Genomic DNA, 25,703 nt, shown 5'->3' on the forward strand with positions numbered 1-25,703 from the left:
TACAGGTCACTCGCACAAAACGCCATCTGCAACCTCAACATCACACTCCCATCCTACTGCAAGGTAAGAGGGCAGTCGTGTGGTGAGTAGAGGATAGCTCACGAGTTCTTATAATAAAGCGTCAGTTTGTACATTTAGTTTAATGTTAAAAACACAACAATGAAATATTTGTAATATTCATACAAGCTCATTTTCCCTTTACTGCTCTAAAACATGCTGATCTCAAGCTTCGACTGTTTTCTGGCACAATACTTCTTTGTATAACTTCTGACTTGTTACATAAATCTTTGACACAAGCTAAGTGTGCTAATTCGACAGTCAGCTAACATCACTGCTTGACGATCGTCACCGTTAGCAATGATGCAACCTCGAGGATATGCAAGGAAACGTCTCAGGCTTAAAATCAGGGATTCGTGCGTCCTGTATTATGTTTTCAGACAAATTCAGTGGACATTTAAACGTATTTAAAGTCCCACCCACACATCCCATCAGGGTGAATTAAAGCGTTTTTGACGGTGCATGGTGGCTCATCCGGGGCCATAAATTATCCAGAGGAAGAGTGACGTTTAACATTTCTTTACACATTCTGTCTCCACTGATTATTTCTACTTTACCTGCTGATATGAGAGTATCGAAGGAGGTGATTTGTCTGTGTATAATATCTTAATGCTTTAAGGATGTTTGTAGCACTTGAACATGTAAACGGAGGTGAAAGCAGCCTGTTGCAACACAGCTCAAAAAGTGAATATTAACAAACAGTATGTCCTTCATCTGACGTGTCAAAAAACCAATCATTGTTTAGGATTTTGATTCAGGACTTTGTGGCCTCTTAAGGGGGTCCAGGCCACCCGTGACCACCTACAGGATCAGACTCTGTATCCTGTGCTCTTTTACTCTATATTCTATCCCCATTTACCAGCCTGCATGTTTTATTTAGAAAAGCTCCGACGGTAAACTCCTTTCTCTTTTTATTATGAGCATGTAGAATCGGAGCAGCAGATATTTTGAGAGGTTTAAACCTTTAAGAAAATCACATTTTGCTTCAGCCTAACATGCTGAATCATCCTTAAAGTCCCCTCTCCCCCCCCCCCTGAAATCTCACTGACATATTGTCTGTTTTGTAACCACACATTGCTCTGTTGTCTTTCTTGCCTCCCTTTTAATGTGGCTAAATGTTGTTTCTATCTGTACACCTTTCTGCTCCTCGCTGCTTCTTGCTCCCAAAAGGATTCAGATTCAGACCAAGAGCAAGAGGAAGAGGTAAAAGCTGCCTCCGCTTCTCCCCCTCTACTAACTAGCTCTGCTGACATTCCCTGTCTGCTGTTTTCTTCTCTGGACTAATTTAACACGTTCATACAGAGGCTGTGAAGGAACAGGGGGGGTTCCTTTCCTGACAGGTTGATCCTGAGATACTGAGGGGAGATCTTGAATCTGTGAATATGTTTCAAACTTTATTGAGTTTAGTCAACTGTTGGCTACTTTTTAAGGACAAGAGGGTCTCTGTAGATTTGGAGTTGTGTTTGAATGTCTCCTTTTTTAAAACGCTGCCAGCTGATTGTGAATCTAATCTCTGCCCTGGGTTTTTGTGCTCCTCCATTATGAAGTCTTTCGTGAATGTAATACTGACAGATCTTACTTAGGTTTCTTTAAATCTATTAAAAGATTCAAATGCAAAGTTTCTCAGTATGCTCGCATAGCTTTCTCGTAATCTGACAAAACGTTTGCAACATCTTCTCAGTATGTTGGAATGAGTTTTTCAAGACCTCGCAAAGTTTCTCGGGATCTGATAAAATGTTTTCGGTGTCTTGCAAAAGTTGCTCAGAATCTTACAAAAGTTAATCGTATTCTGACAGAAGTTTAGCACTTAGCAGCACACGTTTTCTAGGATTTTGCTGAAGTTGCACAGGATCTTTCAAAGTATCTCACATGAGCCTCTCGAGATCTTGAAAAGTTTCTCACAATCATGCAAAAGTTTCTCCAGATCAACTTGACTCCTCTCCGTGTCCCTTCTCAGGCCTCTGTATGTTCATAAGTGTTAGATATTTTAGATATGTAGTTTATGTCAGAGACTGTGACTCGTCAGCGCTGTGGCTATATTTTTGCCCATCCTTTTGTCTTTTTTTTGATAATTTTTTCAAAGTGGCAGTTTTCTTAGCCGTGTTAGAATACGTTACACTTACAGGACATAAGGGATTAACTCACTGATGTTTCTTCATGTTTTCACAGGCCAGCAGGACACAAGAGAAATGTAAGACATTTTTACTTATTTAATTTCCTTCATAACATAAAAAAACAGATACTGTTTCATTTTAACACTGTGTATATGCATGTCTTTAGTAACCAGACGAATAAGACAGTGATACTAATATTGTATGTGTGATTAAAATGGCAGAGGAATAACTAGACTGACATTTCCTGCTTAGCACTTAGTAGAATTACAGACTGCATACATCAAAGCCTTTTAAGCTTCATGTAGTTTTGTCTTTTTGTCAAAAAGGCCTAACCTGCATCCCTCCATGTCCATGTTCTGTTTCTGACGAGGCTTAAACTTCACTCTTACTTTCTTTTCTTTTTTCTGATTTCACCCCTTCATGCCTCCGCACCTTCGATTTTATTATTTCTCCTTCACAATTTTGAGATCGGACATATGGAGAAAGACTTAGACATCTACGTATGTACAGGAAAAATGATCTCATTCATACTGTGGTGATGTCCCTGTGACAGTGGCGTCTGATTTAGTGCTGACATTAAGCTAACTGTAGCCCTAATGTAGTCACAGTTTCATTTCTGTTACAATGATCCTTGCACCAGTTGGGTAGAAAAGTAACTCACAACCTCGCAAAGAACAAACAAGGGAAAATGAGTTTTACTGAAATAGTGTTTTAAAATATGTTAGGTTTATAACATTGGTATAGGACTTGATGTTCTAATATCAGAGATATACCAATAAATAAGAAAAAATTTACTTTCGGACACAATTATTTAACATTATTTCATGTAAAGGAAGATTGTGCGACTTTATGTATTTCAGATTTAGGAGATAAATAATACAAACACTTGTAGAGTAAAAACCAATGTGCTTATTTTACTTTAAACATCACACTATGAAATATTGAAAAATGTTATCGCCCATTGCATATTCTTGTCATATCCTGCAGGCCTAATTATGACCTTGAATCAAAATTCAAATCAAAAAAAAGAAATTGGAGAATTACCACCCCGAGTCGCTACTACAAACTCTAGCAGCCAGTAGAGGAATTCAGAGCAGCTTGAGATAAAATGAGAAACCAATGCAAAGTAGCTGATTCAACCTTCCTCTTCAGTCCTATTCCTGCTGTGTCCTGTAGTTTGCTTTGGCAGGATAATGCTACAACCATGGGTCACCCAAATTTAAAACGCTTGTAGCTCATTGTGATTGCTTTTTAGCATGAAGAGTCTCTGGGACTGGATGCCTGTGGTTGTGCAAGCAATCAGCTCCAAGAGATAAGATGCCAAAATATTAGTATCCTTTAGCCGTAAATCTTGAGTGTAATGGTAAAGCAATCCATCGTAACCTTTCCTTTTCTTGACACGTTGATTCGGTTTTGTAGTATAATTGAAAAACAAAAGGTTCAAAGTTATGTCAAGTTGAAAGTAAAGAACCCTATTCTATACTGTGAGAGACATTTTTCCAAATATATGAGTATTCCTAGTTCTCTGAAGAAGTACAAACGTGGTGTTACGTGTCAAAAAAAACATTTTAACTCAAGCAGCACGGAGAGAAGACATTACTGTAGTTCCCTCCAGGCAGTCAGGCTCATGCTGCCTTTTAAATACAAAAACCACAACACATTAAAAAAAACATATCAATAGATCAATACACCAATAGAAATGCAAATTCTTCAAATGCAGTCACATTGTCCTGTAAAACAGAAGGAAGCCACCAGATGAGAGAATCACCAGGACAGTCATCATTTTAGTCACAAGGCGTTTTCTCCTCTAATAAGGGTTTTAGTCTGTAAACCTTCCCCTCACTCTTTACCACCACCTGACCATCAGCCCTTCCTTTTGCTTTGCATGGAAATAACTTGGCTTACATAAACATGTATGCGTGTGATTGTATGTCTGAGTGATGTCATGTCTTGTCCGTGAGAGGTGATTTGTTTTGATGATGATGTGCTGATTTTTTATGTTGTTTCCATACACCGTTTACTCGTAAGTGTATGTGTTATTTTGTTGTTTAAGTTTTTATTTCAGATAATAAACGACTAAACGGAAGCCGAAGGGATTTAAAAAGTTGTCCCTTTCTCTCACTTTAAAGAGATCTTCCTTCCTTCTGAGATTTTCTCAAAGTCTGCTTTCTCTAGAATGAAAAGCATGGCACATCATCACGTTCTGTAAAAGTAATCACTGGCTTTCTTTGATAGACACAGTCGCATTCTTAGTTGTTTTCCAAATCCATTTTTGCCTGCTACCATGTTGACATTTATTTTACATGAGCAATCTTGAGATGTTTCTTTTGTTTTTGTTTGTACTTCCGTTTGTTATGCCGTTCATAGTTGGTGTCGTTTCTGTGTATTTTATTATCGTTTCATAGTTCTGACTTTTGAGTGTGGGTGCGTTGAGTGTATAAGCAAGTTATTTCCTGCTCATATCATTTCCCATCAGCATTATTTAGACTTTGCTTTTCCACATTTCCCCAAAAGACATGAAAGTATAAGCCCAAATCCTCTGCTATCCTGATGTAGAAACCCATTGTAAATGTGTTGCCCTATGATCCCTGCAGCGTGTTCCAATCCTGTCCTGACCACACTCTCCAATGTCTGTCTCCTTTGATTTGAATTTTTGATTTTCTTTACTCCTTACTTGTTCTACTTCCGTATGGAAGATGAAGAGACGGAGACATCAGTCCTGAAATCAGAGCTGATTCGAGAACCAGACCTCCTGTCCGACGTGTCAGAAATGAAACAGGATTTGATAAAAATGACTGCCATCTTGACCGCAGACTCGACAGAGAAATCCTCGTCTTTAAGAGGGTGTGGTCTAGAGAAAGGGGCCGAGGATGTTTCCGGAGAGCCGTTAGAAATAATGGAGAAGGACTTAGAGAAAGTCAAAGAGGACCTAGAGAAAGTCAGTGAGATACTGAGGAGCGGAACATATGAGGGTGAGGCTGCAGCAGAGTTAGCAAAAGCAGCTAGGATGGCAGAGGAGTGGGTTCTCCTCTCAGACAGCGAGATAGAGGAGGCCAAAAGGATGGCAAAATTAGAAACTCAAGAACCTGTGTTACGGGAAACTAGATCTAACAGAGGGGCTCCCAGACCTAAAGCCATAAAGGACAGCGGTGACCTTAAAGAATACCTCCTGGATGCACCAGTCGGCTCCAAAACAAAAGCTAAAAAAGTGCCAGCTGCTCAAGAGCAATTCACCGATGTTGTTCTCCGTAAAAGTGCAAAACCAACCACTCCAACCAAAGCGCAGGACAAAGCTGCTGCTGGTGATGTTAAAAAGCCTGTCAGGAAAAGGGGAAAAGACCATGTAGAGGAGTCGACAGATGCTGGTGCTCTGCTTAGTGTGCCTACAGCCCCTTCCCCAGCGTCACCTGTGTCCCCGGTGGTCGAAGAAACCCCCATTGGGTCAATAAAGGACAAAGTCAAAGCCTTACAGCAAAAAGTAGAGGCAGAGCAAAAGAGCAAAAAGGTCACTGGAAGTAAGCCTTCACAACTGCCTGTTATAAGCAAACCTACTCCAAAAGCCAAAGAAAGCCCTAAATCAAAACAGGGCCCACCTAAATCCCCCAAAGCTGAATCTGAAAAACTTGAGGAGACCATGTCAGTTAAAGAACTCATGCAAGCCTTCCAGACGGGGCAGGACCCCTCAAAGAGAAAATCTGGGCTATTTGAGCTCAAATCATCAACAGTGTCAAAATCAGAGAAAAAGACTAAATCAGAAACCATCCAATCAAAGTTTACAGCCAAGGCTGTAACCTCACGTGTCTCTCAAGAACGAGAAGTGTCTTTGGATTCCAAACCTCGCAAGACTGCCGCTGAGGCCACTCAGCAGGACAAAGACAAAGAAACCAAACCAGTTGCCGGCACCCATTCAGAGCTAACTGAAACTGTAGACTTTGGAAATAGTGGCCTTGATGATAGCTCTGACAGCTCCAAACACGAGGGTGTGGCAGAGACACTAAGTGCCAGTTCTGAAGATGCAACCCCTCAAATGAGCTCCGAGGACAGTTTCAAACATGAGGGTCTTGCTACTCCAAGCACAAGCCCAGAAAGTATTTGCCTTTCTCCCAAAACTGGACAGCAGTCGTCTGTAGCCTCTGAAACAGTCCCAAAAGAAAGTAAAGCGACAGATAAGTCGGCAGACTCTGGTGTAGGGACCACTGGTGACCAACTGTCTACAGAATTGGCCCTCCCTGCCTCTTCCTGCGAGGCTGCTGAAGACCACGCTACAAGTGAGTCTATTTCTGTTAAGAGGAGCGAGCCTAAGCCAGCCAGACCTCAAAAGCTTACAAAGAGAGTTTCAGAGACTGTAGAAACATTTCTTAGTGATGACGACAGCCCTGATCATCAGCTAGAACTGCCTTTAGTTGGTTCTTCAACTTCGTTATCCTCTTTTCAGCGTCATGATAGCTTAGAGCTGGCTTTAAAGCAGGACTCAGATGCCCTCAGTCCATTAGCTGACGACTCTTTGACAATAAGCCACAGAGACTCTCTAGATGGTAGTCCTCTCATGGAAGAAAACTCCTCCCATAAATCACCAGACTCCATTGAACCTAGCCCAACCAAGGAATCCCCACCACACGACTCATTAGAGAGCAGCCCTGTAGAGCAAAAAAGCTACCCATCCTTCCCATCAGCTCTAGGTCCATCTAGTGAGCCCTCTAGCCATCCAGAGCCTTCCAAATCTACAGAGTTCCCCCAAGATGCTTTGCGTGGTAGGCTGTTCCGAGACCATGAGGCTAGTGCTGATGATGACAGTTGTGAGCAGACGTCTCAGATGACAAGTTCGGGTAAGAGTCCCCTTTCTCCTGACACTCCTAGTTCTGAAGAGGTAAGTTATGAGGTAAACCCCAAACCCCCAGACCATTCATTCCTAACTGTTCCATCCAAACCGGCTGTCATCCCTGAAGACCCAGAAGAAGAGGAGACGTCAGACAGCTATGAAGCTCAGAGAAAAATTACTCCAGAGGAGGAAATGTTTAAGATGGCAGCCAAAATAAAAACATTTGATGAAATGGAACAAGACGAAAGGAGCAAAAAGAACTCTAGAAAAGATGCCAAAATAGGGGATGACAGCTATGAAAAGTTAGACTCCACAAGTGAGAAGCTTTCACAAAGTGAATGTGGGCTCAGTAGACCCACTGAGGATTCAAAGGTAGCTCTATTTGTTGATCCCCTTAATAAAGTACAACCTCCCTCTCCTTTTTCAGCAGGTTTGCATGAAGGATCGCACAGCAAAGAGGTCGAGAGCACAACAACAGCCAATGTAACTTCAGAGGGACCTCACTCTGTCTCAGACCAGCATCAGTCAAAGTCAAATCTGAAAACTGCACATGAACAAAATATCTCACAGTCTGTAAAATCTGACAAAGAGGGCACTGCAAAAAAGGCTGCTGCAACGTCAAGTGCTTCTAACAGGACTGATGAGCAAAAGGAGGAGAGTTTGAGAAAGTCAAAAGAGAATAAAGGAGATGGTCAAGAGTTAGATGGTAGCAATCAGCAAACTGGTGTGCTAAAACAAGGACATAATGTAACAGATGAAGTGAAAGAAGATAAAAAGGGGCCAACAGGAGCACCAGAGGCTACCTTGACTCAAACAACAGAACATTTCAAACCGGAGGTGTGTATCTATGATGACACAGAGGAGGACGATGAAGGAATAGAACCTCCGAGAACTGAATCAAAGGGCGTCACTGCAAGAGCAGACACCGACTCATGGTCAGCCATGAGGGAGGACGACGCCACGTTTGCAGCTCGTGTTAAAGAAGAGGAACAGAAAATACTAAATCTGGTGGTGGACCGTCAGTCTCTGCAAACAACTCCAGACACAACACCTGGTAGAACTCCAACAGAAGACAGCACACCCACCAGTGAACCCAACCCTTTCCTGTTCCAGGAGGGCAAGCTCTTTGAAATGACCCGAAGCGGTGCTATCGACATGACTAAGAGGAGTTATGAAGAAGAGGGTGCTGGGTTTGCCTTCTTTCAATTAGGTGAACAGCCTGTAGAGGAGCCTCATGTAGAAGAAGCCAGGCAAGAGAGTATAAGATCAGCAGCAGAACCTGAAGTTGGCCTCAATCTTACGTTAGAGATTAAAACTGATGAGCCGGAGAAACCAAAAGAAAAAAATGATTCTCAGCTTCAGTCCCCGCCTGAAGCTGACCAGCAATCCTCTAAATCTGAACCCTCCAAATCTAAAATCCCTAAAATGGGCATAGCAGCTTCAGCCAAACCTACAAAGAAAGATCAGACATCCCCTGAAAGTCTAGAGGCTAAAACAGAGAAAAGGGTAAATGAAGCATGCTTAGATTTAGACACTAGTTCCCCAGACCAGCTGATAACAAATGTACAGACGGCAGAAACAACAGTCACTAGATCAGTTTACCCTGAACAAGGACAGGAGTCATCTGATTCATCCCCAGAGGAACCACAGTCAGTGATAGAAGCCCCCAAACAAACAGGAAAGTCCAAACAAAATGCTTCCAGTAGTGTTAAAAAGACCCCTGTCAAAACACAGATTAAATCTGCACCTCAAGGTCGGGGCAAATCCTCAATCCCCTCTCCATCTCATTCAACCCCCTCTTCAACCACTCTCAGAAAAGAGCCCTCTTTCACTTCAGAATCTAAATCCAGAATTCCCATCAAGGCTAGCACTCCAAAGCCTGACTCAAATGTTAAACGAGCTGAATTAAGTCAAGACAAAAAGCTGAAAGTCCCTGTCAAAAAGGATCCAAGAAGAAAATCTGAGACAGATGCCGGTCCCTCTGTTGATGTCAAAACAAAGACATCTTCTCCCAAAGCTAAGAGCTTCTGTGAGGGAGAGTCTACCAAGCCTTCTGCTAAAAAAGCGGGTCGGCCATTGAGTGCAGAGTCACCTAAATCTAAAAGCTTCCAGTCCAGGTTGCCAGTCCGAGGAAAAAGCAATCCGACATCTCCTTTGACGACGCCGACTAAAGAGAAAATTGAGCCGCAAAAACAGTCCATGGAATGCTTCGAAGAGATAGCCGACGAAGCAGCGAAACTTGTGGCGAGGTTGTCCCAGGCAGAGACAGAGAAAGAACGGGAAGCTGCAGCGGCCGTCTCAGACGATGAGAGCAGTCTCATCGATACGTCAATCATAGAAAGAGAAACTTTCCCCGAGATGCAGTTCCCTCCCTCAGGAGACATCTTTCCCATTAGACCACTGTGGGACGACCCTGTTGAGACACAGATGCAGCGAATCCCAGACGATACAGTCCAAAGTCAAGGTATCCCCCCAGATTAAGGGGCCATTCTATATTTCTTTAGCCTCATTAGTGCACTGTAGCTGTAAAGGTGCTGCCTCTCTGTCTCTTGTAGTTCCGTCCCATTGTAGTTGAAGAATCCGCGTGGTTGTGTCTCTTGAGCTGTGTTTGTATTTGTTATGACGTCTTTCTTTCCTTCTATGTGTGCTCAAGATTGACTTAAAGGCTTTATGGAAGTTGTAAAAACAACTAATGACTGAAAACAAGGATTAAAGAGTAAACAATAAGTCAAACAATCCAATGTAATGTCAATACATTTCTATTGAAACTGTTGTAAATGTATTATTCCCTGTGACTTTGTACGGTTTATTCAAAACCTCTGTAACGGCATACTATGCTCACTATCCACTTATAATTCTTCAATTTGGCTCTAATTAAACTATTTGCACTCGTAGAATAAGAAAGCCAGTGAGGACTTTATTAGTTTGTGAATGTGCCTTGATTTGTTTTACTTTGCGGTGTCTACCGCTCATGGCTGTCTGGTGGTATTTGCAGTAGATCCACAGGATGAAGCCGAGAGAAAAGAGCAACGGTTGGCCATTATAGCTGACCATCTGGGCTTCAGCTGGACAGGTGAGTCACACCTCATTGACAGTCATCAAGCTATGGAAACATTTTTGCAGGCCCTTAAAATCAACATCGTATCTGAGGTCTGTCTTTGTAATGATATCTCATCTGTCCGAACAGAGCTGGCACGAGAACTAGAGTTTAGTGAGGAGAGAATTAACCTGGTAAGGATTGAAAACCCAAACTCTCTTCAAGACCAAAGCCACGCTCTTTTGAAACTCTGGGCAGAGAGGGAGGGGAAGCACTCCACAGGTAAGAGATAAATAGGGTAGATATTATTCTGAATTTGATCGTTTAAACAAGGGCAAAGAAGCGACTCATATTCTAAACTGGTTTTCTTTTTTTGTGTCATCAGAAACGTCGCTTATCAATAGACTGACTAAGATCAACCGAATGGACATAGTTCACCTCATTGAGACCAAGATCATCAAGTCCCATCAAGACGACACATCATCACACACCTATGCAGAAATAGAGAGGACCATTGCTCTGGATCATAGTGAAGGTGTTTAGTCAACCATAATACTTCAGAAGTCGAACCCGGTGAAGCTCTAAGTGCCTTTAAAGTCTGCAAGGCTGCAGGCTTGTAGAAGATAGGCTTACTAATAACTTTAGTTTTAGAGGTCTCTCTCTCTTTCTCTGTCTCTCTTAGTGCAGCAGGTTGTCTCGTATGAATGCCTGGCAGGGTAATTCACAGACTGAAGTAAATAAAATGCCCATGCTATGAGTTGAAATGTTATCGCCGTTTAAACTTGAAGCAGACTAGTGATTCATTTTTTAGGTTTATGTCAAATGTTTTCTCTAATCCCTTTCCCATGAAAATAATCATGATTTTCTCCACGTTGTCAGGTTTCTCTGCCCTTCATGAAGACATTGATAGCCCAAGACCGGGCAGACGTACAGAGGTCACACGTAGGAGTCCGGGGTCTGGACAAGACGTACCCATGGTTTCGGCAGAGGATCTTTCCTCCAGTTTGTCATCACTGCAGGACACAACAGGACGAACAGAGATGGATTCCACAGCAAGAGACCTTTTCAGAAACACACAGAAGGAGAAACTACAGAAAGAGATGGAAGCAGCATAGTAAGTGTTGCAGAACACCATTGACTGACACAATAGTGACTCTAAAATATCCACTGCATTTGGCGCTGACATGTTATGCCGGTGAAGTAATGGTGAAGTTTGCCACAGTTTTGACATCCCGCCCCGTCCTCTCACCTCTTAAAGGGATGACCTTTCACAGTTTCTGTTGGACCTACTTTGTGTTAATTAACTAAAATGTGTGTTCTGTACATTGTTAGAAGAAATATACGGAATATATAAAATATTAACCAACTTCTGTTTCATCATTCATTATTGATTGATGGTGATCAATTTGTTTTTACAGCTCATCAGAAAGAGTTTACGAGGAAGTGGCAGACACGGTACACACAGGCAGTTTCAAACAAGTAAGTCCTTTCTTCACATTGTACCGCACCTCTCCCTACAACCTCCGATCCCATGTGATAGACCCCGTGTACAAAGGTGGACCAAAGTTAGGTGCCCAGATTACCCCTCCTCCTTACCCCAGTGTTGAACCCTGTGATGATGAGGGGGCTGCTGGCTATGAGGGGGCAGAGTGGGAAGAGGAGTGGAGCTTGGAGTGTCTACAAACCAGCCACTCTGAAAACGAAGCTCATTATTTGTCACCGGAGCCCTGGCGAGAGTTAGCCAATAGATCTCGAACAGGTGTGTGCGAGAGTCGACCGTTGTCTCTGATTGACTTTGAAGAAAGCTTGATCGAGTGTGATCAAGCCGAGCAAGACTTCAGGAAACTCTCTATGGAGCTCATGGGAACCAGTGAGGTCTCAGAAAAGTCTTCAACAGGCGAACAGAGGCTTCAGTCTTCTTCTGGTCATGTTGATTCAATGACAGAATCCGTGAAGACCAAACAAATGTCCGGACAACACATGGATGAAGTTTCTCGGCGACTCTACAAAGTCCTCTATGGCTATGATGTCGACCAGGTGGATCCAGTGAGTGAGAATGTATCTGTAGATCCAATGTTTTCATCCCCTGAAGATGCTCTGCAACTTGAAGTCAAGAGGGGGGAAGACAAGTCTGAAACGCTTCAGACTGATGTAGACAATGTCAAATCCCTTCATGGCAGGAATCACCGTAAAGATACTGCAACTCCCTCTGAAGACAATTCTATCAATCCAGTTAAAAAAACAGAACTCTTGAGCTCAACCACCTTTTATCAGGTGTCAAATGACTCAACGTTTGAGCTAATAGATGCTCAATCATTAGAAGATGTTGCGTCTGTTCAGTGCAGCTTTGAAAAAATGCACCCCTTAAGACAGGATGAAGCTGAACATGTGGTTGTACTATCTTTAGAGTCTACACAAGACAAGCGAGAATCTACTTCTGAAACCAGTTGTGAGATTCATAGCTCAGCTAATTATCGATCATCTTCACCTGAATATGTCACTGATACATTGGTATTACTGGCAGAGAGCAGGGTCTCTTCACCTGAATCAGAGTCTTCAGTAAATGAGATGAATTTTCTAGCCCCTGACTCTCCAGTTCCTCAGTTTAGACCCTTGTCTCCCCTACCACCCCCTGCTTTTCTTTGGGAAACTGGTGACGTTGGGGCTTCTGTCCAACCATTACTGAGTGCACATATTGGAGGTCCATCTCGGCTGTTAGCGACAGAAGCAGAGGAAAGGCCGTTAACACCAATGGTTTCAAACAGAAGACCGTTTGGAAGGCCATTATCACTAGATAGTGATTATAGTGACGAACGATCAATCTCCCCTCAATCTTTAACTTTCGACATAGACGACAGAGCATTGTCACCTGAGCCAGTCATTATGGAAACAAGGCAGTGTTTTTTTACATCCTCTGAACATACATTATCTGATTTCCATGAGATAAGACAATCATCTTTCGAGACAAACATCAACTATCATCCGCTTCATACTAACCTCTCTAGCCAAGATTTTGGGCAGATCTCAGAATCTCAACCAACATCCCCAGAGTCTGTAGCATTTATAAACCAATACAAAGCATTGCCACCTGATTCCCCTATACCTGAATTCACTCACAACTTGCAAGACTCTGCAATATCAATGATAGGTGAAAGATCTGCTTCACCTGAATCAACATGCTCTGTTGTAGAATATGGCGCCATGTATCCAGGATCACTGAACTATGAAGGCAGAGCTTCATTGCCTGCTTCATTTGCATCTGACAATGACTCTGTTTTACCTGTTTTTGAACATTTAACACCCTTACTTCAAACAGCTGAATCTGCAGAGATATTGTTTGGTTTCTTACCTGCTGACCTTGCAACAAAATCTTCTGAAAGTTCAGAAACTGACGAGGAGAACAAACCACTAAAACAAGAGGAATCTATATCCGATTTTGATGATAGTTGGGTCTTCATATCCTCATCTGATATTGAAGAAAACACACTTTCAACCCAATCAGTACCTGACAATAACTTGCCATCACATCCAGCAACGTCGGACACTAGAGCGTCTTCCCCTGAATCAGAAAAACAATTCAAGTGGGTGTCCCCAGATTCTTCCATACCCAAACATACATCATCCATGCATCAGACTGTCGTTATGACTCAACAATCATCATCACAAGAACGTATGTTATCAGACACAGAAAATGAGGTTATATTTGGCATTGAGAGTAAGCCTTTATCTCTGGATTCTTATACTTCTGCTGGTGATAATGAGCCATTGCATTGTACTATGACTAAATTACCTCTGGAAAAGGAGGTGACACAAGAACTAACAGAAGCCGTTTTAGTAGAAGTATGTGCTGAAAAGCATGTAGAAACCAAAACAAATGTAGCATCTGGATTAGAAAAGTGTGAAAAGGGATCCTCAAAGGAAGAAATGCACAAATCAGTAACGAGCAAAGCAAAATCTACGAAAAAGAAAAAAACAAAAAAATCAGTCAAAACTGAAAATGAACTTGAGCAGAATGTTACACCACCCCAAACAGAACCATTTGAATTTACAACAAAAACATTTGAAACGACAAAAGAATCTCATAAAGATCCCCCCGGTGTTTTGTCTCTCGAGAATGTACCTGAAGATATGCAGTCCTCAGTTTCCGTTAAACACGACATACCTTTATCCGTACCAGAATATTCAGTGCCATGTTACAGTTTAACATATGATGCAGAACTTTGGAAGCTCATTTCTCAAATTCGTGACCCACAGTATGTTGGAGAAGCATTTGTGAGTAAGACAGGTACTTTTCATGTTGATGAAACAATAACAGAGTCTCAAAAATTCAAAGAGGAAGCTATTGATTTACAGTCAGAATGTTGCCAAAGATCGCTTTCACCAGATTTTGAGTCAGAATATCGATCAATGTCACCACAATTACTGTTGGGGCTGTATGAATCTCAAACAGAGTCCACCAACTCAGGAAGATCTGTAGATAATCAGCAAGCTTTAACACCAGATTCTCCTATTCCTCAGGACTTTGCCTCTGTCTCTGAACACATTTACCACAGATCAGTCTCAACAGAGTCAACATTGTCAGATCTGGAGACTAACTCAAACATAATACATCATAATGATGAAAGACCAGCATCTCCTGATTCAGTAGCATCTGTAAACATGTACAGAACACTCTCACCAGACTCACCTATTCCTGAGTTTAGAATTTCTGTACAAGAACCAATTGTAATTGCTCGATTGGATCGATCTTCATCACTTGAATCAGTAACATCTGATGTGGAACGTGAGTCTTTCTATGCATTATTATTCGATGACAACAGACCATCATCCCCAGGGTCCATTGATGAAAATAGGCCTCTTTCTCCGGAGTCACCAATTCCTGTGTTTGTACAGGCTTTATCCAAGTTTTCAGTTTGTCCAACAGAGGAAAGGTCTTCATCTCCTGTTTCACTTTGCTCTGATTTAGACTATGGAGAAATGTCTCTCTCACAACAGTTTGCTGATTTGAGATCATCTTCTCCCGACTCAGCAATCTGTGCAGATGACCACAGAGAAGGGTCGTCAATACCAGAATTCAAAACAGAAATAACTGTATCAGTGGCCTTTAGTTCACGTAGATCTTCTTCTCCTGAATCTGAGGTTTCTGATGTTAAAGACACACAACCAAGTGTAGACATTTGCAACCAGAGACCTCACTTAACAGAATCAAAAGCTTTAGAGAGACAATGGGTTGGTAGTAATCAACCAGCACCCCTGAAGGCAATAAGAGTGCCAGTGTACAGGCTTGTTTATGATGCTGAGCTTTGGAAGTTTATTTCTCAAATACGTGATCCTCAATATGTTGGGGAGACATTTTCAAGCAAAACTGGAGTTTTTGAGTATTCTGGAACAAGAATAGAGTATGTTCTGGAGGATTCAGATGTAAGAAAGGAGGAGTTAGGTGATGGTATGAAGACCAATGCTGCAGATTCACCTGGGTCAGATGTTCTACAAGCAACGCCAACAAAGATTGAGGAGGAAACACAATCAGCTGCTGGTGCAACATATAGAGCAAACAAGCTGATGAGTCAAATATACGACCCTCATTATTTAAAAGAAACCGCTGTAGGTGAAGTTTTGGAAAATGATGAGATCCGTAAAGAACTTTTTTGTTTTGCTCATGATGAAGAAGAGACAGGCAGGCCACTTTCACCTGACTCTGAGGCAGAATATATACCACTGCCACCAGAGGACCTGAAGTTACTGAGTTCTTTGAGGTCTGATTCCCAAGAGACAGGGCAATCTGTGGATGAGAACAGACCTTTAAGTCCAGACTCACCCATTACCCAATTTGCGTGCGAGTTACTAGACTCTCTTACTTTAGTTGTTGGACATCATTCATCCTCACCTGAGTCTGTTGCGTCCAATTGCGAGGATTCATCAGTATTTCTCCTCCCAGAATTCGGCATTCAAGAGAGACCAACTTCTCCTGATTCGGTGTCATCAGAAATTAACTTAAGGCCACTCTCACCTGAATCAGAGATAGAATTTTGGCCCATGTCACCTAAGTCACTGATGATGGCATCAGCATCAAGAACATCATCTCCTGATTCAACAGCATCAGTGAATGAGTTTAGGACTTTATCTGCAGATTCTCCTGTACCACAGTTTGGGCAACACGTAGAATCAACCTGGTTTGTATCTGTTAGCGCATCTTCATCCCCTTTGTCTGTGTTATCAGAGACTGTATTGGATGTACTGGACATGTCTGTTGAGGTACAGGAGAGACACTTTACACCTGATTCTGAAGTTAAGTTCAGAGTTCTTTCACCTGACTCACCCATACCTCAATTCTTACAGGATGTACTTAATCCAACTCTTTCGACTGCTGAGTACCAGTCCATTTCACCGGACTCAGTTTGTTATTCAGATATAGAATATAATGAAGAATCATTTGCATTAGTAAGATCTTTGTCACCAGATTCATTGGTATTTGGAGATGAGTATGAAACAATGCCACCAGATTCACCAGTACCTCAATTTATAGCAAAAGAAATGGAGCGTTTTCCATCTTTTGTCAGTTTTAGGTCATCATCCCCTGCATCAGTGACACCAGATGTTGAATATCCACCTTTATTTAGTTCTCCACTTGACACTGAAGATAGACCAGACTCTCCAGAGTCTTTAGAACTTGAAAGTGAAGAGAGACCTCTGTCATCTGATTCTGAACTTGAATTTAGGCTTTGCTCACCCACATCTCTGATGTTTATGTCAAACTTTAGATCATCCTCTCCTGAATCAACCAGCTCTCTAAATCTGTTTAGAGCTCTTTCACCAGACTCCCCAATTCCACAGTTTAGACAGGAGTCCTTCAGCTCCACTAAAGGATATAGATCCTCTTCACCTGAGTCTGTGTGTTCAGATTTGGAAGATGAACATGACCTACCTTCTTCCATGTTATTTGAGGAACGAGCATCATCTCCAGAATCATCAGCATCTCTGAATCAATCCAGACTATCTCCTGATTCACCTGTACCAGACTTTAGACAGGCTTTGCTAGAGATAAATCCAGTGTTTAATGCTTTCAGACCATCTTCACCTGAATCAGATGCCTCAGGAAGTGAGGACGAGTTTCTAATTTCAGAGATGTTTGATTTTGAGGAAAGAGCAGAATCTTGTCAATCAGGAGTGTCTGATTTTAGATGTTTGTCTCCTGATTCTCCGCTACCTGAGTACACCATGACTCTACCCACTGAGGTGAACGTGAGGTATAGATCCACATCGCCTGAAACAGAGTATGTAGATGAGGATTTAGAGACAGATCTCTGTATCCCTTGGCTTTTTGAGGCCAGAGCAGCATCTCCAGATTCTGCTGCATCCAGTGACAACTTTAAACCCCTCTCCCCGGACTCACCCATTCCCGATTTTACACAGGGACTGCATGATTCCACAATTTCTCACATCGTCTTTCGGTCTTCTTCATCTGAGTCTGTTTTGTCAGATTTGGATATGGGAATAGAGATGTTTGTCCAAGGAGTCCAAGAAGACAGAGCCTCTTCTCCTGAGTCTTTAGCATCTCTAAGTAAATGCAGACTATCTCCTGATTCACCTGTACCAGACTTCAGACAGGCTTTGCTTGAGATAAATCCAGTGTTGAATGCTTTCAGACCATCTTCACCTGAATCAGACTCCACAGAAAGTGAGTATGAGTTTCTAATTTCAGAGATGTTTGATTTTGAGGAAAGAGCAGAATCCTGTCAATCAGGAGTGTCCGATTTTAGATGTTTGTCTCCTGATTCTCCGCTACCTGAGTACACCATGACTCTACCCACTGAGGTGAACGTGAGGAATAGATCCACATCACCTGAAACAGAGTATGTAGATGAGGATTTAGAGACAGATTTGTGTTTCCCCTGGCTTTTTAAGGACAGAGCTGAATCTCCAGGTTCATATGTCTCAAATGAGGAGTTAAGACCTCTTTCACCAGACTCACCTATTCCAGAATTTACACAGGGACGACATGATTGCACCATTTCCCAAATGCACACAAGGTCCTCGTCACCTGAATCAGAGTATGTAGATGAGGATTTAGAGACAGATCTCTGTATCCCTTGGCTTTTTGAGGACAGAGCAGCATCTCCAGATTCTGCTGCATCCAGTGACAACTTTAAACCCCTCTCCCCGGACTCACCCATTCCCGATTTTACACAGGGACTGCATGATTCCACAATTTCTCAAATCGTCTTTCGGTCTTCTTCATCTGAGTCTGTTTTGTCAGATTTGGATATGGAAATAGAGATGTTTGTCCAAGGAGTCCAAGAGGACAGAGCCTCTTCTCCTGAGTCTTTAGCATCTCTAAGTAAATGCAGACTATCTCCTGATTCACCTGTACCAGACTTCAGACAGGCTTTGCTAGAGATAAATCCAGTGTTTAATGCTTACAGACCATCTTCACCTGAATCAGACACCACAGGAAGTGAGTACGAGTTTCTAATTTCAGAGATGTTTGATTTTGAGGAAAGAGCAGAATCCTGTCAATCAGGAGTGTCCGATTTTAGATGTTTGTCTCCTGATTCTCCGCTACCTGAGTACACCATGACTCTACCCACTGAGTTGAACGTGAGGAATAGATCCACATCACCTGAAACAGAGTATGTAGATGAGGATTTAGAGACAGATTTGTGTTTCCCCTGGCTTTTTAAGGACAGAGCTGAATCTCCAGGTTCATATGTCTCAAATGAGGAGTTAAGACCTCTTTCACCAGACTCACCTATTCCAGAATTTACACAGGGACGACATGATTGCACCATTTCCCAAATGCACTCAAGGTCCTCGTCACCTGAATCAGAGTATGTAGATGAGGATTTAGAGACAGATCTCTGTATCCCTTGGCTTTTTGAGGACAGAGCAGCATCTCCAGATTCTGCTGCATCCAGTGACAACTTTAAACCCCTCTCCCCGGACTCACCCATTCCCGATTTTACACAGGGACTGCATGATTCCACAATTTCTCAAATCGTCTTTCGGTCTTCTTCATCTGAGTCTGTTTTGTCAGATTTGGATATGGAAATAGAGATGTTTGTCCAAGGAGTCCAAGAGGACAGAGCCTCTTCTCCTGAGTCTTTAGCATCTCTAAGTAAATGCAGACTATCTCCTGATTCACCTGTACCAGACTTCAGACAGGCTTTGCTAGAGATAAATCCAGTGTTTAATGCTTACAGACCATCTTCACCTGAATCAGACACCACAGGAAGTGAGTACGAGTTTCTAACTTCAGAGATGTTTGATTTTGAGGAAAGAGCAGAATCCTGTCAATCAGGAGTGTCCGATTTTAGATGTTTGTCTCCTGATTCTCCGCTACCTGAGTACACCATGACTCTACCCACTGAGTTGAACGTGAGGAATAGATCCACATCACCTGAAACAGAGTATGTAGATGAGGATTTAGAGACAGATTTGTGTTTCCCCTGGCTTTTTAAGGACAGAGCTGAATCTCCAGGTTCATATGTCTCAAATGAGGAGTTAAGACCTCTTTCACCAGACTCACCTATTCCAGAATTTACACAGGGACGACATGATTGCACCATTTCCCAAATGCACTCAAGGTCCTCGTCACCTGAATCAGAGTATGTAGATGAGGATTTAGAGACAGATCTCTGTATCCCTTGGCTTTTTGAGGACAGAGCAGCATCTCCAGATTCTGCTGCATCCAGTGACAACTTTAAACCCCTCTCCCCGGACTCACCCATTCCCGATTTTACACAGGGACTGCATGATTCCACAATTTCTCAAATCGTCTTTCGGTCTTCTTCATCTGAGTCTGTTTTGTCAGATTTGGATATGGAAATAGAGATGTTTGTCCAAGGAGTCCAAGAGGACAGAGCCTCTTCTCCTGAGTCTTTAGCATCTCTAAGTAAATGCAGACTATCTCCTGATTCACCTGTACCAGACTTCAGACAGGCTTTGCTAGAGATAAATCCAGTGTTTAATGCTTACAGACCATCTTCACCTGAATCAGACACCACAGGAAGTGAGTACGAGTTTCTAACTTCAGAGATGTTTGATTTTGAGGAAAGAGCAGAATCCTGTCAATCAGGAGTGTCCGATTTTAGATGTTTGTCTCCTGATTCTCCGCTACCTGAGTACACCATGACTCTATCCACTGAGTTGAACGTGAGGAATAGATCCACATCACCTGAAACAGAGTATGTAGATGAGGATTTAGAGACAGATTTGTGTTTCCCCTGGCTTTTTAAGGACAGAGCTGAATCTCCAGGTTCATATGTCTCAAATGAGGAGTTAAGACCTCTTTCACCAGACTCACCTATTCCAGAATTTACACAGGGACGACATGATTGCACCATTTCCCAAATGCACTCAAGGTCCTCGTCACCTGAATCAGAGTATGTAGATGAGGATTTAGAGACAGATCTCTGTATCCCTTGGCTTTTTGAGGACAGAGCAGCATCTCCAGATTCTGCTGCATCCAGTGACAACTTTAAACCCCTCTCCCCGGACTCACCCATTCCCGATTTTACACAGGGACTGCATGATTCCACAATTTCTCAAATCGTCTTTCGGTCTTCTTCATCTGAGTCTGTTTTGTCAGATTTGGATATGGAAATAGAGATGTTTGTCCAAGGAGTCCAAGAGGACAGAGCCTCTTCTCCTGAGTCTTTAGCATCTCTAAGTAAATGCAGACTATCTCCTGATTCACCTGTACCAGACTTCAGACAGGCTTTGCTAGAGATAAATCCAGTGTTTAATGCTTACAGACCATCTTCACCTGAATCAGACACCACAGGAAGTGAGTACGAGTTTCTAATTTCAGAGATGTTTGATTTTGAGGAAAGAGCAGAATCCTGTCAATCAGGAGTGTCCGATTTTAGATGTTTGTCTCCTGATTCTCCGCTACCAGAGTACACCCTGAGTTTACTTCCTATAGAAAGGGTAAGGCAACGTTCCACATCCCCGGAATCAGAATACATTGATGACGATCTAGAGACAGATTTGTGTATCCCATGGCTTTTTGAGGACAGAGCAGCCTCTCCAGGTTCAGCTGTCTCCAATGAAGCACTTAGACGTCTTACGCCAGACTCACCCATTCCTGAATTTTCAAAGGGACAACATGATTGCACCATTTCCCAAATGCACTCACGGTCCTCGTCATCTGACTCAGTGTTGACAGATTTTGAAATGGATTTATTGTTCCCAACATTCTTGGAAAACAGAGCCTCATCTCCTGATTCACTAGCATCAATTAGACTTTCACCTGATTCCCCTGTACCTGACTTTAATCAGCCACATTTCAAACTACCTCAAGCTATTTTTGGATGTAGGTCTGCATCACCAGAGTCTGCATGTTCAGATGTAGAATACATAGTTCTTAGTCTGGGTTCACTAGATTATGACAATAGACTTTCTTCACCTGGCTCAAAGGCATCTGGAGATGAGTACCAGGCTTTGTCACCAGACTCACCCATACTTGATTACACACCTAAAAATGTGATTGTGAATATCGGGTTTAGATCACTATCTCCTGAGTCTATTGACTCGGATATTGAGTACACTTTGAGTGATTTTCTTATGTCCATGAATTATACTTGTGATGATAGACCCGATTCTCCAGAATCAGTAGGATCTGAAGTACCAGAGAGGCCATTATCAGTTGAATCTCTCCAAGAATACAAACCATTGTCACCTGCCTCGTTGATGTTACTCAGAGACATCACATCGGTATCTCCAGAATCAACTCAATCATTAGAAGAGCACAATAGGTTATCTCCAGACTCGCCTCTCCCTTGGTTTACCCAAAATGTTCTTGAGATAACGAAATATGAAACACATGATGGGTGTTTGTCCCCAGAATCAATATTTTCAGATATGGATAGAGGTTCAGTCTTACATGATGTAGAAATCACAGATATGAGATCACTATCACCTCAGTCAGAGAGATCATATGATGAATTTCAGGCTCTGACCCCGGAATCACCAATACCTGATTATACAAGGGCTTTTGTCGAAAATATCCTGACTCAGAGAGATTTTTCACCTAGTGAGTCTTGTGATTCAGATGATTTGTCTCAAATGTTGGAACCATTTTGTCCAGAAGACAGGCCAGCATCACCAGAGTCTGTAGAATCAGATCAGGAAATATCACAGTCAGTATCTGAATTCCCAACTAAATTAAAAGTCCCAACTACAAATGAAGTAACCACCCACAGCACAGTTTTATCAACAGCAGCTGCACCTTCATCACCAGAGGAATCAGTCATCATGGTCGCTGAGTATAATCTCATTTATGACGCAGAGCTATGGAAACTGATTTCCCAAGTACGTGATCCTCAGTACGTCGGGGAAACATTTGCAAGTAAAACAGGATTTATGCAGTTTATTGGTAGCAGCATAGATTATGCTTCTAAAAATGAACCAGGTATTGAATTAGAAGATTTAAATGAGCAAGTTCAGTATGCCACAGTGCAGCCTTCCGAGGTGACACATCCATTTACTGGAACTGACTCTGACTCAGTTGACATTCTTTACACTTCCAGTACTGAAGTCATGTCCAACGAACCTGCTTCAGAGTCACCTCCGCCAATGATTGTGTCTTCTGGAGGTGCTCCATACAGGCAGGCAGAGTATACTTTTGAAAAACCTGCTCCTGATACAAAAAAACGTTCCGATGATGATTGGGTGGTTGCATCAGTTTCTGATGCTGTGGATGACACTGTATGTTGTTCTCCAGATTCTCTGATAGAGTATAGGTCCATGTCCCCTAACTCAGTTATGGTGTTAGAAGCAAGAGCATCATCTCCTGAATCTATAACGTCAGTCAACGAGTTAAGGCAACTCTCTCCAGATTCCCCCTTACCTCAATTTACAATGGCATTACCAGAATGTGTTACTTTTCTGAGATCATCTTTATCTTCATGTTCAACTTTGGCATCAGATACAGACTATATGCCAAATGAAGACTACATGCCATTTGGAAATGTTGAATCTCTGAACAGAGCATCATCTCCAGAATCTATGCCTGAGCTCAGTGAGAACAGATCACTGTCTCCAGACTCTCCAGTCCCTCAGTTTTCTTTATCATTGGAAGAGTACACCACAACACATCGGTCATCATCACCTGAAGCAGTGGATTCAGATTCAGAGTGCGAGCTTATGGTCACATCATGGAGAGCTGCTGATGTTGACAGACCATCCTCACCAGAATCCATATCCTCTATCAATGAGTTCAGACATTTGTTGCCTGACTCTCCAGTACCTGAGTTCATGAGGATATTGTCTTCATATTTTATGGATGCTACCTTTGTTGATAGATCATCTACACCAGTGTCTTTATCATCAGAGTCTGAGTTTGTTGCTCTACCGATTGATTGTTGGATTGATGACAGCCCAAGGCCACTGAGCCCTCAAAGTGTTGATTCAGAGGATGAGTCAGGTGTTTGCTCTGAGAGACGTGATATGTTTCTCTCTGAACCAGAACCTTTGAGTCATATGACACCTCCTTTATTGTCATCATTACATAACGTAATGCCAATGGCTGTGGCACCACTACTATTTCAAACTGGTGGGACAGATTTAATGGAAGGTCCAGTAAATTCCGACTGGCAAAAAATTACTGGACCACAACCAGAAGTTTTGTCACACAATAAAAGTAAACATCATGGCTCAATGGTGGAAAGTATCTCAACTTTAAAAACCGCTGTTTGTGAAGAAGAGGTTTGTCTGAAGCTATCAGAAGATGCAGACAGAAAGGAAAGAACAATCCTACACACCAGTACTGGAGGACTTCAGAGCAAGACTGACCCTGAAAGGGTAAGACTGAGAGCATGGAATTAGAGAAAAGACTCACTTGTGTGGGATGAATTCTTTTAACATGTCACTTGGATGATGGAAATAACTCACTTTGTCTCGTTGAAATAATAACAAAATGGATTGCAGTTAATGCCTCAAAATTTGGATTTCATTTAACCAGAATGTGTTGGGAATGTTAAAATACTGATTGCTTTCCTCAGTTCTGATTTGTTTGTATGACGCTTACACGTTTATATAGTTGTGTGTAATGGCTTCAAATATATTGTCCAATGAGATATTTGCTGGATGGAAATTATTTGTCATTGCTGCTAACCTCACTGGGATGTTACGGTCTTCTTATGGTGTTAACCAACCAGAACAACCAATACATTTTTTATTACATGTACTTATTTAGATCATATTGATATTTGCTTACAGGATTCAGGAGAAACACAGTTTCCTCCAGAAAATGAGGCACAAAGCGATCTGTTGTATGCTACAACTGAAGCACAAGATATCTGTAAATCAGATGTGCCAATCACTTCGGATCAGTTGATGACACCAGTTCCCCTCGTGCTACCTGACAAGAACTCGTACACAACCCACAGGACTGTAACTCCTGTTCTACCAACATCGGAGAAGACATCAAGTGAAGAGTCGGACAGATCACAGGAGCTCTCCGACTGGGAACTGTCCACCAAGATAGCTGAGTCCAGTGAGCTCTTTTCACCCATGTCCACTCAGTTTTTGGTGCCACCAGACTATGAAGCAGTATTTTCAGGACATCAAACCTTAAGAGTTTCTGAATGTAGCCAAGCCTCCTTAAATGATTTGAGCCCGTTGTCGCCCGTGTTCAGTGACTCCGTTTCAGCTGAGGTAACGAGTAAAGCCAAAGACGAGTCTGAAAACCCTGAAGGCTTTGTGTATTCCCCAGGCTTCAAGAAAGTTCTCTCAGAATTTGAGAAAACAGTCTCTGAATTTGAATCAGACAATTCAAAGGTCCAACCAAGTAAAGGATCAGAATCTCCGCACCTTTCTGACTCTGATGTGGAATTTTTCGACTGCAGACAAGCCTTGTCTGATTTCTCTGACCCGGAGGATATAAAACTAGATCGTGAGATTACCTATCATATCTCTGAACCCCCATCACCATTGCCTGGAAGTAGCCTTGATCTGAGCCTCCTGAAGGATAACCCTCAGTTAGCTGCTCATCCTTTCCTCCGTGTAGAAGATTACAAACGCTTCTCTTCTGGCAGTGAAAGTCTTGGCGAATTTGCGTACGATTCAGACGTTTCACGAGAGGGACGAACAGATCGGGACCGCCCTGTGTGTGAGGAACTTCCCTCCAGATCTCAGGCAGGGTATTACGATGATGATGACTTCCTGGGAAGGGTAAGAAGTCGAGCATGGGCACAGTGCTGCACTGGCTGGTGTCTTGCCTGGCCAGGCTGGTTGCTGTGGCGCTGCATTCAGGACTTACAGAAAAATCCCACAAATGTGCACTTTATTGACTAAACATGGCTGATGAGTGCTTTTGTGTGCATGAGTGGCTAAACTCAAGAAAATAACCAAGATTTAACAAATGTGATGAGTTGCTGTTTTGAATAGCACATAATCAGTGACTGAAAAGTCTGGTTTTGACATTGGTGGTCTGATATGTTGGCAGTTCCTCACTGAAATCTGTATTGATGACTTTTTGAATCAATAACCCTTTAATTTTTGGTCCCATCTGCACCAGTTTGCATTTCTTGATTGATTTCTGCTTGTGGGATTTCCAAACAGTGTGCGAAATACCCTTTGACAAAATTAAGAAGGTTTTCTTTAGCTGCTACGTAAAGGGACATTCTGGTACATTTCAACCTCTGTGGTGGTGCATTGTGACCCCATTGTGACC

The 25,703-nt window shown here is 42.3% G+C and overlaps 1 protein-coding gene across 1 annotated transcript in view; it reads left to right on the forward strand.

Moving 5' to 3' along the window:
• Positions 1-25,703, forward strand: part of ank2b (ankyrin 2b, neuronal) — an 86,726-nt gene that overhangs the window by 54,935 nt on the left and 6,088 nt on the right. The window contains 9 exon segments of the mRNA XM_079371637.1: positions 6-63; positions 1,228-1,260; positions 2,227-2,248; positions 4,838-9,454; positions 9,986-10,063; positions 10,178-10,309; positions 10,413-10,562; positions 10,907-11,141; positions 11,446-11,506. Of these exon segments, the coding sequence (XP_079227763.1) occupies positions 6-63; positions 1,228-1,260; positions 2,227-2,248; positions 4,838-9,454; positions 9,986-10,063; positions 10,178-10,309; positions 10,413-10,562; positions 10,907-11,141; positions 11,446-11,506 (5,386 nt within the window).

The sequence above is a fragment of the Symphodus melops genome, assembly GCF_947650265.1.
Source record: "Symphodus melops genome assembly, chromosome: 20".
NCBI classification, from domain to species: domain Eukaryota; kingdom Metazoa; phylum Chordata; class Actinopteri; order Labriformes; family Labridae; genus Symphodus; species Symphodus melops.